Genomic DNA, 13,258 nt, shown 5'->3' on the forward strand with positions numbered 1-13,258 from the left:
TACATGAAATATAGTATTCTTTAGAATCTTAAAATTTATTTCCCTTCGTTTAGGCAAACTTCTCTACATTCTTACAACTTTGTCGTGTCCCCGGGATATTTTGTCCCAATAAGAGAGTTATAAAGAAGCTGAGTAGAGGTGATAAATCATATTCTTTAGTCTCTGGAACTCAAAGAATGGCACCAGTCATGAACCGATGATTGATTACAGCCTCTGCGATTGGTCTTTTTCTGAAGTCAGGATTCAGCATTGCCTACACAGAGAACAACAGTTTTTCAGAATACAATGGCAGTGACCAAGAAACATAAACGATCCTCGAGAAATTTACAAAAAAAAAAAAATGTCAGGTTCTAACTTCTAACTTCTACAAGAAAATCACAAAAAAAAAGTGTGGGGGGGGGGGGGGGGGGGGGGGGGAAGAAGACTTGCGGAATTTCTGAACGTTGGAAAGATGAAACAAGGGAGATAAAACATGTTAAGAGATGAAAATTACTCATACACTTTGTTCATTTTTTTCCCCTTGAGAGAGAGAGTGAGAGAAATGTGCAAGCCACACGAACATTCATGCTGAGTTCTTACATATCAAAAAGTCTATTTGTAAAACCGACAAGGATGCTCTCCATTTTACTTGAAATGGAGATGAGTAATTTCATGGTTAGGATTTATGTTTTTGCATTTAATAGTGTAAATATGTCATGTCATTTAAATTTTATGAATAGTGTGCTAATATGTTTATCACGTGGCATCATTTTTTTTTGATAAGTTATTACATGACATTATTTATATCGTTAAACACAATACATTAAATTATGACCATGAAATGATTCTTTTCATTTCAAGTGAAATGGAGCGAATCCTATTCTTATCCGAGAAATATGGTTCACAGACCAATGGTGCATTTATGAAGTGGGGTGAAGAAGTGGAATGTACAAGCAGACCTATATGGGAGATACCAACCACGCTGCAATTTCATAAGCAACTGAAATCATCCTTTTGAATGTTTGACAGCAGTATATCATGCACGTCAACTTTACCCATTCAACTTGCTCAGGATTGGGAAAACATGCCCTTCTAAACTAGCTTTCCAACAATCTAAACAAACTCCTACAGTTTCTTTGTTTTCCTTAAGTATGGTCTTCCTCTAATATTAAAGCCGTAACACTTCCGTGGGTGGTTTATAAAAACATTCATAAGTGCCAAGTTTCACATTGGTTCTTTACTATTTGAGATTGAACTTTTTAAGTAATTTTAAGAAAGCTCTAAATTGACTATGTCATTTTGAAGTGATAGCGTAGATATAACTAGCGTTTTTCCTGAGTCATTACATAAGTTACTGTAATCAACCTAATCTTTGTTGAATATGTTATAATCTTTTATAGATGTTCATACATTAACTCATTATTGTTAATGGCACGCAGACATTTCATATGTACACGTTTTCAGAATGTGGATAAAACAAAATTGATGGGTGCACCAGATATGCTCATCAGTCAGAAAATATAATTAAACCTGGAGTAACTCCCAACCAGCACCATCACCAACATCCAGGAATTTGACGGCATCTAGTAGTCGGTCATCTGCTAAACAATACCTGCCAAAAGAAGAGCAAAGAAATACGAAATAAGAACTAAAAAGCTGAAAAGAAATAAAACAAACCTGCAAGAAAGATCTGCGAAAACAAGTTCGGGCTGATCCAATAATCATAATTCTTTACCACCAAATATGCATATTAGTGTGGCAAATGGCAATGGATTTTAGACAGTAATTTAACATGGTCAATTTTACCTAGGTACCAAGAAAGGACATGCTTTGTTATAATTCAACCCATTTATTATTGTCAATTCTGCAGCAGTGAAACAGAATAGAAAAAGGGGACAAAAATTAGATAATAGAAAATGATGGTTGCACTAGACTTCAAAACAGTTGGAATGAGGCCAAAACATGAATAGCTTGTTTTAGTTGTAATATTCAGTCTGTTTCTAACTGCTACTATAGTCAGAAACTGTCAGTCTCACACTGCCGAAGAAAAACTATTCTAAAATGTATTCCAACTCAGGGCAATGCTACTAGAAAGTCATTTAGTTCTTGATCATTCTAGGAATATCCAGGTAGTTAGCAAGTTCTATGGACGATTTACAGTATTGATTCAATAAAAGGAAAAACAATTTCAGAGCATGACAAGGATCCCTAGACTCCTGAAGCAAAGAAAATAAAGCACAAAGCCCAAATTCAAAGAGAACCCAAGGAAGTTCTCTTAACACTAGATTCTGACCTTTCAAGCGTTCCCCAAACGGTGGGGGGGAGGGGGGAGGGGGGAGGGGGGAGTTTCAGGTGTTTATCCTCCATTTCACTATTGAAGAAACATATAATTATCCCCATAATAATTAGTACTTGAAGTGTAAGATATAGAAGACATCTTACTCTCTTGTAGCTTCAAGATCAAGCTGGAAAGTGCTCTCCAAAAGCCTCTGCAAGTTCATGGAATAAACAATTGGGGTCCAGCAGACTTGCTTCTCTTTTATAAGTAAAAATATTTCATCGAAAGTTAAAAATAATTATTACATGGTATGATTATAATGCATCCTCTCAACAAGTTACAATTGAAAATTCAGAAGAGCAATCAAACTCAAAAAAGAATCACAACGTTTACTTCTCAAAGACACATATAAGTCACAAATGAAGAACTTACATTAAATTACAATATCTCTACCCAATCTGCTACCCCCTCAACCTCTCCTACAGCCGCCAACTCACTTTCACTCAAATCACCCTCAATGAAAAAACTTCCGAACCAAAAAAAACAAGCAGAATAGCTTGTAGCTGTTTGATCTCTACCCCCACAAAATAATAGTGTCATCTGCAAATAATAGATGAGATATCTCCGAAGCGTCACTATTACCCCCACCAACCAAAGACCTAACAACCGACCACCCTCCATAACCTTAGCGATCATCCTGTTAAGAATTTCCATGATGAAGAGGAAAGGAAGTGGTGATGACAGGCCCCTTTGCCTCAAACCTCTAGAACTATCATAAAAACCAGTTGGGCTACCATTAACTAACACCAAACATCTAATGGTAGAAATGCAAAACCAAATCCATTTCATCCACTTCTTGCCAAAGCCAAACCTCCTCAACATATAAATTAAGCACTCCTAGTTGACATAATCATAAGCTTTTTCAGTATCCAATTTGCAAATAACTCCTGGGATTCCACTCCAAATTCTACTGTCCTAATATGCAAATTCCATGTCAATCTTTGTCTACATTCCGAAACAAACAAGAGACAGAGAACCAACCAATATCCATGTCAATATTTTCCACAACCCTCCTATCCCATATGAAAAGAACTCCACCTGCAGTACTATTAGCTGCCAAAACAGCTCAACAAACAAAGGCCCACCACAAGTACTCCCAACAAGCTCCTTAGTCATGCCCTAAGATTGCTAACATCACATTTGTAAAGAGAAGAATTTCTAGGGAAAAAAAAAACACCGACAAACCCCAAGAAAAATGGAAGGTGTATTTGTATTATAGCTTACTTGCAAGGAAAGGCTATCCATTATGCCTGCTTCACAAAATGGAACAAAAGCTAAGTACGCAAAAAGAAGACCTGCTTCATATCTGCGGGTGAACAACAAGAAATGTTAAATGGAATATGTAGCTGAACAAAACTACTAAGATGATCCCATGTTTCAAAAAATCTACATATCATCTGCTATTCCAAAGGCTCTCTTCTCCATTAATGTGAAGGCACCAGCAGCAGATGCTCGTCTCCAAAGTCCCTCTGAGAGTGTGCCAGGACCCTCTTCTAGACATGAATAGCTGGGAAACCATGTGATTAGATATAAACTATTTGAAGTCATAAAATAACTGGAAACTTATTTTAAAGCAATAATTCACACTTCAATAAATAAAGAGAGAAAGAAAAAAGGAAAGAAAAGAAAGAAAGATATTCCTGAAGCAGTTGTGATGTTTCTGCAAGAAATATAATTCCTTTAGTGGTTGCATTAATTCAGAATGGAAATTGACAAATTGACATCCCCTTATCCTCAACGAGGCCAAGTACCCAAAACATTGATTTTGTTGCTACAAAATGGTAAAAGAACAAATCCTACAGAAGCGGAAATGTAGTTCATGCATGTACTGATTTTTTATGTACACAAAATGTGGGTACTTTAGAGAGCTCCAATGAATTTTCATGAATGTCATCCGATTGAGTTTCAAAAAGATCTTCTGGTGTCACCTGAACATATCATAAGAAACAGAACATATTGGTTGCTTTCAACCATAACTGGGATTCACTAAACCTGGAAACATGGCTTTCTTTCTGAGAGGTAACAGATTGCATTTAGAGGGGGGGAAATCCTCGTATGGGAAGGGTATCCTTGCTATGTAGGATACACCTACAGTAAACATATACAAAAGTTTCCTCTCACGGAATGTATAAAACAGATACTTTTTGAGTTGAACATGTTGAAGCTTAAACTGAAGAAAAAAAAAAATAGAGAGCAATAAGACCATTAACATACCTGATATCAACAGAAAAGGCTAGATCCCGAAGTCGAGGAACTAAGTAAGCAGCATCTCTTTCTATAATTGTGCTGCCATTGATAAGTCAAACTTTGAGTAAGATATAACTGAATTAACAGAACAATCATAACAGTCTCATACAAAAAGACTGGTACCTCGAACCAAATTGAATTTTTTTAAAAGACATACTTAAGAACAATAGAAGATGGTCCAAGACTCTGGTGCAATCTATCATGCTCATGCATGAAAGCTAGACCTCTCATGGCACCCTGAAGCAGCTTAATCACAAAATCTCTTCTGCGTTTGATTCTTTGCACTTGTTCAAATTGATTCCAGGACACCTGTTCCCCTAGTACAAGATTCTTTGATACTTTTTCACTCATAACTTTTGCATAGTCTGCGGCACTATATTTCCCATCATTACGGAAAGCAAGCCACTGTGCAGGATAATTATTTTATAAACAGCATCTACCAAAAGAAATACCCAAAAACTTTATATATGAATATAATTCATGTCATGTAACAAACCTGCTCCCCAGTTTTTGTTTCAAAACCACCTACAAGTATCAGAAGATTCTGACAAATACCTTCTGAACTGCTCTGAGAAAAATGTGCCAAAAAAAAATATATTAGTAGGACTCCCTCAGTGCTGCTGAAAACTTGTAACTATGTACAGGCTTATACAGTTACTTAGAGAGCAAGTGAAAAAAGCATCTTATTTTACTTGAAGGAAAGAATGAGCATTCAACTCGTTTGCAGCCATCATATCAGCCTCCTTTCCACCAGCTCGTTGTCCAGGATAAACCTTCATATTTGAAATTGCTATTCTCAATGAAATGTATCGTGTTTAAAGAACTGAACTAAACTGAGGTGCCAGAAAACCAGTAAAGATAACTGATTGTCCATAGCCTATAAGCAAGCATAAGGTAAATAGAGATCTTTCTTCCCCAAAAAGGCAAAAAGACATTAAATGGGATGACAAGGAAAGGGGGTAAGGAAAGACATGATCAAACTACAAAGAGGAGGTTTAATTGTAATGTTTATTTTATTTTAATGTACAAAGAAGAAGAAGATAATGATGGCCCTGATTTCATTTTTGATGTGTTCAGCTACAGTAAGAGCATTTAGTGACTTCTTTAATCACATTTTACTCATTTATTTGCTCCAATTTGTGATAATTTGTTTGTTTCCTCTTAATGTTATACATTGGTTGCTTGCTTATCGATCTAATCATTTCTAGAATACTCTAGCTTAATAATAAAATGCAGTACTTGCGAACAAACTAAGATACTCAACCATTAAATAATTTGCTCCATTAACTAATAAAGGTACTTTTCTTGCTTAGTTAAAATTGCCTATAGTCCATTGTATTAAGAAGCTCTTCTTTTATGGTAGTTGAAGTTTTGAACTAGATGGAGAAGAAGTCATGTAGATTAATTTAAGTAGAGTATATATATGTATATAATACTTCCCATGTATTGTCCATTCCATGCATATCTTTACTTCCCTTGTATTGTACATTCAATGTATATCTTTACTTTCCTTTTATTAAGCCTTTTGACTATTTGTAATTCTATATATAAGTAAATGAAATACATCTCTCTACTCTCCTTGAGATAGAGTTTCTCAATTGTCTTTATGGTATCAGAGCCTCAATGAGATAGAGAATTTGAAAAAAAAAAAAAAAAAACCTCCATGCACCTAACCATGTCAACCTCCTCTATTTTCTCCACCCAAACCGATGATTACCCCTATCTAATGACACAAAACGTCACTAATTTTGTGTCACTTCAACTCTCCTCCATCAACTTTCTCCTTTGGAAAACCCAAATGATGAATATCCTTGAGAGCTATGATCTTCAAGGATTTGTTATAGGAGAAAGAAAGCACCATCTCAGTTTCTTGCTGGTGGTTAAACGGATCCTCCGCTACTTCAGTGGTACTACACAGTTGGGATTGCAGATTCTTGCCTCCAACACTCTTGATCTTTATGGGTTCTCTGACACTGATTGGGCTGGTTTCCCTTCTACCAGATGATCCACCATGGGGTTAGTACTTTTTTGGGCAATAATTGTACCTCTTAGAGTGCTAAAAAGAAGTCCACGGTAGACCAATTGAGTGCCGAAGCCAAGTATTGCTTCATGGCATCTACTGTTTCCGAGTTAATATGGTTGTGCTTTATTCTTCAAGATCTTGGCATTCACCTCTCTCGTCCCCTGATTTTATATTGTGACAATCTTAGTGCACTTCACATGATAGTCAACCTGGTTTTTCATGCCTGCTCCAAACACATTGAGCTCGACTATCACTAAGTTCGTGAAAAAGTGGCTCTTGGTACTCTTGAAACCCGGTTTGTCCCTTCTGCTCACTAGCTTGAGGACCTCTTGACCAGGCCACTACCCAAGACACCTTTCTAGGACTTACGGGTCAAACTGGGCCTTTTGTATGATCCACGGCCCACTTTGAGGGGGGGTAGGAGGAGTGGGGTGAACACAATTCAAAACATCTCAGCCGTGAGCCATAGCAGTCCTTATTGTCTAGCATTGTGAGTGCCTTTGACGTGTCCTCTGTTTCAACAAGAATATGCAATGTGGGAGATGAAGCTATTTGCATTTAGATGTTAAGTCATGATTGCTCAAGACATTTTGCATAACATAGATCATGGCTTGTTAAAAGCTACATCTTTGGTATTATCAAAATTCTCTTTAATTTAACATATTAATCCTCATTAACTATAAAGATGTGTTAACAGCTACACATTTAGGCAGCATTCTCTTTATTTTAGACATATTAATCCATATTAAATTATTAATATAGAGACATGTTAAAATGGTTCAAAGTATGGGTAAGATAAATACCACACAACCTCAAAAAACCAATTTTTTATTTTTATTTTTTATGATGAAGTAGGAAGAATAAGAACATCGTCATCAATAACAACAACAACAACAACAACATCACCTTAAAAATAACTGGCATCCCTCTAAGTGAACCCTGAGAAACTCTCCCTTCGTAAAGCCTGCAAAAGAACTGCCTTGTACAATATCAGCATCAAGAAGGATAACACTTTCTGCATTACATATTTACAGCATGAAAAGCCTTGGATTACTCCTCATATACTTCAAAATTTACCTGATCTTTACAGTGCCTTCTCCCACTTCTTGAACCCCCAATCGGCTCAAATCTCCAGATGAATATTCAATATCTGTCCCTGATTGGAACCCTGAATAGCTGGGGGAAGAATAAGAACCTTTTACCATTACATTGAAATAAAATTGACTTCAGAACAAGAAGTAACCAGAAGCCGAGAACAAAGAAAAGAAAATTTATTCAAACCACAGAACCTAAGTGGAAGCATAAGCCTCATTTGGTTGCTAATAGAACAAAGGAAAAGGTAGGAAGTAAAACATGAACAAAAAAAAATGTAATCTTTGATGTTTGACTATCTACGACCTAAGACAACAAAGAATTCCCACGCATTAAAGCTAAAATAACAATTTTCTTCAATTGAATTTTCATTTTTTTCTGAGGTACAAAAAGCAACTTTAAAGCGCAAATACTCAAAACTTTCCATTTTCTTCATATTTTTTCTACATTTATTCGACATCTAGAAAATGAGAATAACTTATATAGGGAAGTTGCACAAAAGTTGAGTTTTGTGCAACCAATCAGAAGGTGACAAATTTATCAAACTTAAGGTTTTTTAAAAAAGCCTAACTACACCATATTATAAATAAAAATTAATTAAAAAAAAAAATTGAAGGGGTGGCTAGCCAGCCACCCCTCCCCCACTTGGGGTGGCCGGACGCCACCCCCAGTCCATGGGAGTGGCGGCCGGCCACCCCATAGGCCATGGGGCGGCGGCCAGCCACCCCAAATCCGGATCTGGGGTGGCTGGCCGCCACCCCCAGCCCATGGGGGTGGCTCACCGGCCACTCCCATGGCCTATGGGATGGCCGGCGAGCCACCCTCAGGCCATGGGAGTGGCGGCGCGGCCACCCCTTCAATTCAGTTTTTTTTTTTTTTTTTAAAAAAAAAAATTATTTTATTAGAGTATAATCTGGTGTGGTTGAGTTTTTGTTTTAAGTATAAGTCTAATGAAATTGGCTGATGTGTCAGCTTCTTATTGGTGGCATAAAAGGCGACTTTTGTGCAACCTCCTTATATAAGTTATTCTCCTAGAAAATTGTATGTTTTTTCCTTTTCTTTCAATATCTCCACAAATAACAAAGGGAACGTAGCTTTATGGATTCAACACTCTCCAATCAAATTTCGAAAAATAAAAACACTAACTAGCTACTAGAAAGTATATTTACAAGAAACCAAATCAAGCATCTCAAGCAATTAAATGGATTCACATAGAGACACGCATTCACATATAAAATTTTCTTTCATTTTTTGCACAATACAAATACATTCAACTAAATCTTGTTGAGATATGTTAAATAGCCAATTATCCCAAAAGCGATATGAAATGGTAAATTTAATCACTTAATTAATATTCCAAGAAGAAATCCGTTGAATTTCACTTATGTCTCAAGATGAGATATAAAGACACATAGATATATACAAATAAATGCATTTCGTGTAAACCGCGCGCGCGCGCGCACACTCAACTCAGTCTAACCCAGCTCTCTTTGAAATTTTATTTTGTTTCCTTTTCTATTATTTCCTCAGCAACCAAACAGGAACTAAGGCGCGCGAGAGTAGAGTTGGGGCGTGAAGAGGCAATACCTAGTGATGTTCATGAACCCATAGCTCCCGAAGAGCCTCCCCACCTCGAACGATTCAGAGTTGGTGATCAGACTCGCTTTACAGAGCCGCCGACGCGTCCGAGTTCGGCTCACTGATTTCGAACTCGAGCCTCTGGGGAAGAGAAAAGTGGGTTTGTAACGGAGCGAAGTGAGGCAATCGGGTGCGGCGAGGAGCATGGTTGGCTGGCTCTGCACTGCGTGTCCGCAGTCCGCTGCTCTTCTTCTCGCGATGGAAATGGCGCCAACGGATGGACACCGATGAAGTTGGGAAAAGAAGGGATAGGCCTTCCTAAATAATGTTGGCGTGAAAAATTAACGTTCGAGTTTACCGTCGGCTCGTGTCCAAACATAAATCAAAGATTATTGAGCCAATTTGACTTATTTAATTAAATAATTAATTATTATTATTATTTTTTTTTTTTGACATGTCCACACAAGAGGGGGAAGAAGAATTCGAACTAGTGACCTCCGCTTCATAAGGCGTTGTCCTCAGCTTATTGAGTTACCCCTTGGGGACATTAAATAATTAAGTTAAACTCATTACTTTGTGTTGAGTTTGCGATTAGTATATAAAATTGTTAATCTTAAATGTCACGTGTTGGATTTGGATCGTGTCGAGAAATTGATATAAAACTATAGGTTAACTATAGTCCAATCCATTTAATCAAATATGTCAAACATTTTAATTCTAATCCACTAATTTCATATTGAGTTTGTGTCAAATTTGTCGATTGATCGTGTCAAAAATTGTCGGTTCAATTTCATATATATATTAGAATAGTGAGTTTGGATGCAATTATTTTATTTTTGAGTAAGAGTAATGATAGATACTATAATTTTATTTAACATTCTTCAAACAATGTTAACGTGATACTTTCAACTAACTCTTAGATTAATCATTGTTACATAAAAAAAAATTATTTATTTATTGTGAGTGTCACGTCAGCCTAATTGAATAAATGTTAGCACCGAAAAAAGTAATTACCAATTTTTTTTTTTTTATAGCAAAAATGGTAAGTTGAGGAGACTAATTGTGGTTATCTTACATAGGCTTGACTATAGTAACACCTACCCGCTAAAAGCCACATAGAAGGGGCCTAGACGGTGAAAATTGCAGGCGCTCCCTCAAGTCCGATTGAGCCATAGCTTGACCCAGCCCCACCAAAGCATCAATAAGAATCCAAGGCAACTAATACTAATCAGACATATGTGAGGGGATTCTCCATTGCGAAGATTTAAACCCACATCTTAGTACATGCCCTAACCACTTATAAATTTTCTTGGGCCATTGAACCACCACTCTTAATGGTAAAAAAGCAATTACCATCTGATCAGACATAAATACTACTTTTGCTTTGTGAAGATTAATATTGATTTGCATGTCTTTTAAAGTGTTTTGGTATTGCAATTTCTTAAATAAAACATATATCATTTGAGTGCGGTTTAAAAAAAATTGCATTTCAAAAACATATAAAAAATTTAAGTTTTCAAATTGCAAGTAAAGAGAACCATTTAAAAAAAACACACACACACACACACTTAATTTTAAAATTTAAAGCTAAACGACAATTTTATCAAACGTTTAACTATATTAATAAAAATCACATGTTTAAATTCAAAAACTCCAACTCAAACGGACCATAGCTAGTAATTAGTTTTTAGAAACGGTGAAGTTAATGCTACATACCCTCTTAAAATTGATGTGACTTTTAAAATTACTACTGAATTAAAATTTAATAATAATTCAATGATAATTAAAATTGAAGATACTGTAGGATCAAAATTGAAGATACTAAACATTACTCATAAGTTACACGACAACGGTAATTTATTGTCGATGCTTGGAATATGGAGAGGAAACTTTTCCAACTCACCATCAAAGTTCTTGACGGTTTCTTCACTATCGATCATCGATTATACGGTTTATATGACAGAATTTTTGCTATTTTCTTGTTAATCCAAACAAATTAAACAATACTCTCACTAATTAAGGCTCACCTCTTGTGGCCTCAGTTTCACTGCACCCGTCTCATGCATGCACGTATGTATAAACCGGACCACCTCCAAAGGAACACACGGACAGAACATCATTGGCAAAAAAATGGCGTCTTGTCTCCCAATCCCCCCTCTCGCTCTCGCTTTTTCCCTGCTTCTCATCTTCCCTCTTGCTCTCGGAACCAAACCCGCAACCGCTCCGGTCCTGGCCTACCACGGCGGCGATCTCCTCACCGGAAAGATCGACCTCGCCCTCATGTGGTACGGCCGGTTTGGGAACTCTCAAAAGAAGGTGATCAGGAGCTTCATTAAGTCACTAAACTACGATGGTGGAGCAAACTATGAGCCCCAGGTATCGAGCTGGTGGCAAATAGTTGGGAGCTACCAGTCATTCGCCGGGAGCAAGTCCAAAAGGAGCCCCGGAAACGGAATCAAAGTGCAAATTGTGAGTCAAGTGAGCGATCCTTCCTTCTCTCTGGGAAAGGTCGTGACCGTCGACTTCGTTAAGCTTCTGGTCCAGAAGGCCACTGCTGGAAAGCCCAACACTCTTGCTGTTATCTTCACGTCTAGGCAGGTTACAGCGTCTAATTTGTGCTTGGGAAAATGCTCAGAGCATGGAGTTATCGGTAACACATGCAACTTTTCCTCTCTTTTTTTTTTTCAATTATATTTTCAATTTAAGACTTTAACCCATATTAGAGTATGATTGAGATTGTGTTTAAGAAATATAATTTTTAAGTCAAAAAGATTTTTTTATTTTTTATTTTTTACCATTTTTAGAATTAAAAAAAAAAAAGTCAAATAAGTACATTTAAAATTTTTTACCAAACATGCAAGTTTTTGTTTGGCACAATTTTTTAAGTACTAAAATTAAGTACTTTTTAAGTTCTCTAAAGGCCTATTTGGATGTGCGTGTGAGGAGCCTAAAAGAACGTTTAACGTATACTCAAAAAGTCCGTTTAAAGAAAAAAGTATTTGTTTGGTTAAAAAAAATTGAAAAATGCTTTTAAGGGTTTAAAAAGCCTAAAAATGACCAAATTAACGCACTTTTGGCAAAAGTTTAAAAATGAAGCTTATGCCAAAAAAAAGTTTTTTGACTTAAAAGTTTTATTTCTCAAACATAATTTCAAACATGTTCTAACGCAATTCCAAACAGGCTTTTAGATTCCCATTTGTATGTGATTAATTATTATTCCAGATGAGATTCCATCATTTGTAAAACTCCAACATAAGTATTTGATTATTCAATGAAATTTAATTATCTTATCCAAAATCCCATGTTTGCTCTACTAACCCTGAATTGTTAACAATAAAACTTGCAGGTACACAGCCATACATTTTGGTAGGGAACCCAGAGTCGGAGTGCCCAGGGACGTGTGCGTGGCCCTTCCACAAGTCCGATTACGGACCCATAGGTGTGACATTGCAGCCACCAAATGGGAACATAGGGGTTGACTCTATGGTGGTTCATTTTGCCTCAGGCTTGGCTGGTGCAGTGACCAACCCATTCAAGACTGGGTTTTTCCAACTAGGAACCAAGAATGATCATGAGTTAGTTGAGGCTGCAACAGCTTGTCCGGGGGTGTTTGGGAGCGGGGCGCTCCCCGGCTACACGGGAAAGGTACGGGTCGACCCGGCCAACGGTGGCGCCTTCAATGCCCATGGGCTTAAGGGGAAGAAGTTCTTGGTTCCTGCAATATGGAACCCAAAAACATCCTCATGCTGGACCCCAATGTAGCTTCTGGTTGTATAATTATAAGATTATTAATGTTTGTAGAGAGAAATGAAATGCAATTTTTCTTTCTTTGTTTCCAATTGGTGTATGATGAATCTTTTGGGAAAATGAAGGTATATAGTACAATAATCGTGTTATTTAAGTGGAAAAAATTGATAATATCTAAGGGATTAATTAAATTGATTGGCTCTATGATTTCAAAAATTGATAAACTGAAGTTGGAGTACATGAAAAGCTTGAAT

The 13,258-nt window shown here is 36.8% G+C and overlaps 2 protein-coding genes across 2 annotated transcripts; one reads left to right on the plus strand and one right to left on the minus strand.

Moving 5' to 3' along the window:
- On the minus strand, positions 1-9,570 carry LOC132185200 (Protein kinase superfamily protein). The gene is made up of 12 exons (XM_059599005.2): positions 9,267-9,570; positions 7,665-7,763; positions 7,494-7,551; positions 5,257-5,337; positions 5,061-5,132; positions 4,722-4,969; positions 4,532-4,603; positions 3,708-3,824; positions 3,542-3,623; positions 2,422-2,468; positions 1,510-1,591; positions 1-253 (listed from the first exon to the last, which is right to left on the minus strand). Exons 1-12 carry the CDS (start codon positions 9,461-9,463, stop codon positions 170-172), a joined length of 1,239 nt encoding a protein of 412 aa, XP_059454988.2. The 5' UTR covers positions 9,464-9,570; the 3' UTR covers positions 1-169.
- Positions 9,571-11,387: 1,817 nt separating this feature from the next.
- On the plus strand, positions 11,388-13,019 carry EXL6 (EXORDIUM like 6). Its single transcript, XM_059579193.2, has 2 exons — positions 11,388-11,907; positions 12,604-13,019. Exons 1-2 carry the CDS (start codon positions 11,388-11,390, stop codon positions 13,017-13,019), a joined length of 936 nt encoding a protein of 311 aa, XP_059435176.2.
- The last annotated feature ends 239 nt before the right edge of the window (positions 13,020-13,258 follow it).

This window comes from Corylus avellana, chromosome 2, assembly GCF_965113065.1.
Source record: "Corylus avellana chromosome 2, dhCorAvel1.hap1.2, whole genome shotgun sequence".
In the NCBI taxonomy this organism is placed as follows: domain Eukaryota; kingdom Viridiplantae; phylum Streptophyta; class Magnoliopsida; order Fagales; family Betulaceae; genus Corylus; species Corylus avellana.

Excerpts from the sequence above, each read along its gene's own strand:
- LOC132185200 (XM_059599005.2), bottom strand. The coding sequence starts at position 9,463 with ATGCTCCTCGCCGCACCCGATTGCCTCACTTCGCTCCGTTACAAACCC. Across the intron at positions 5,338-7,493 it reads GGATGCCAGTTATTTTTAAG|GTTTATCCTGGACAACGAGC; the intron begins GTGATGTTGTTG and ends TCAAATATGAAG. Across the intron at positions 2,469-3,541 it reads TGGATAGCCTTTCCTTGCAA|AGGCTTTTGGAGAGCACTTT; the intron begins GTAAGCTATAAT and ends ATGAACTTGCAG.
- EXL6 (XM_059579193.2), top strand. The coding sequence starts at position 11,388 with ATGGCGTCTTGTCTCCCAATCCCCCCTCTCGCTCTCGCTTTTTCCCTG. Across the intron at positions 11,908-12,603 it reads CTCAGAGCATGGAGTTATCG|GTACACAGCCATACATTTTG; the intron begins GTAACACATGCA and ends TAAAACTTGCAG.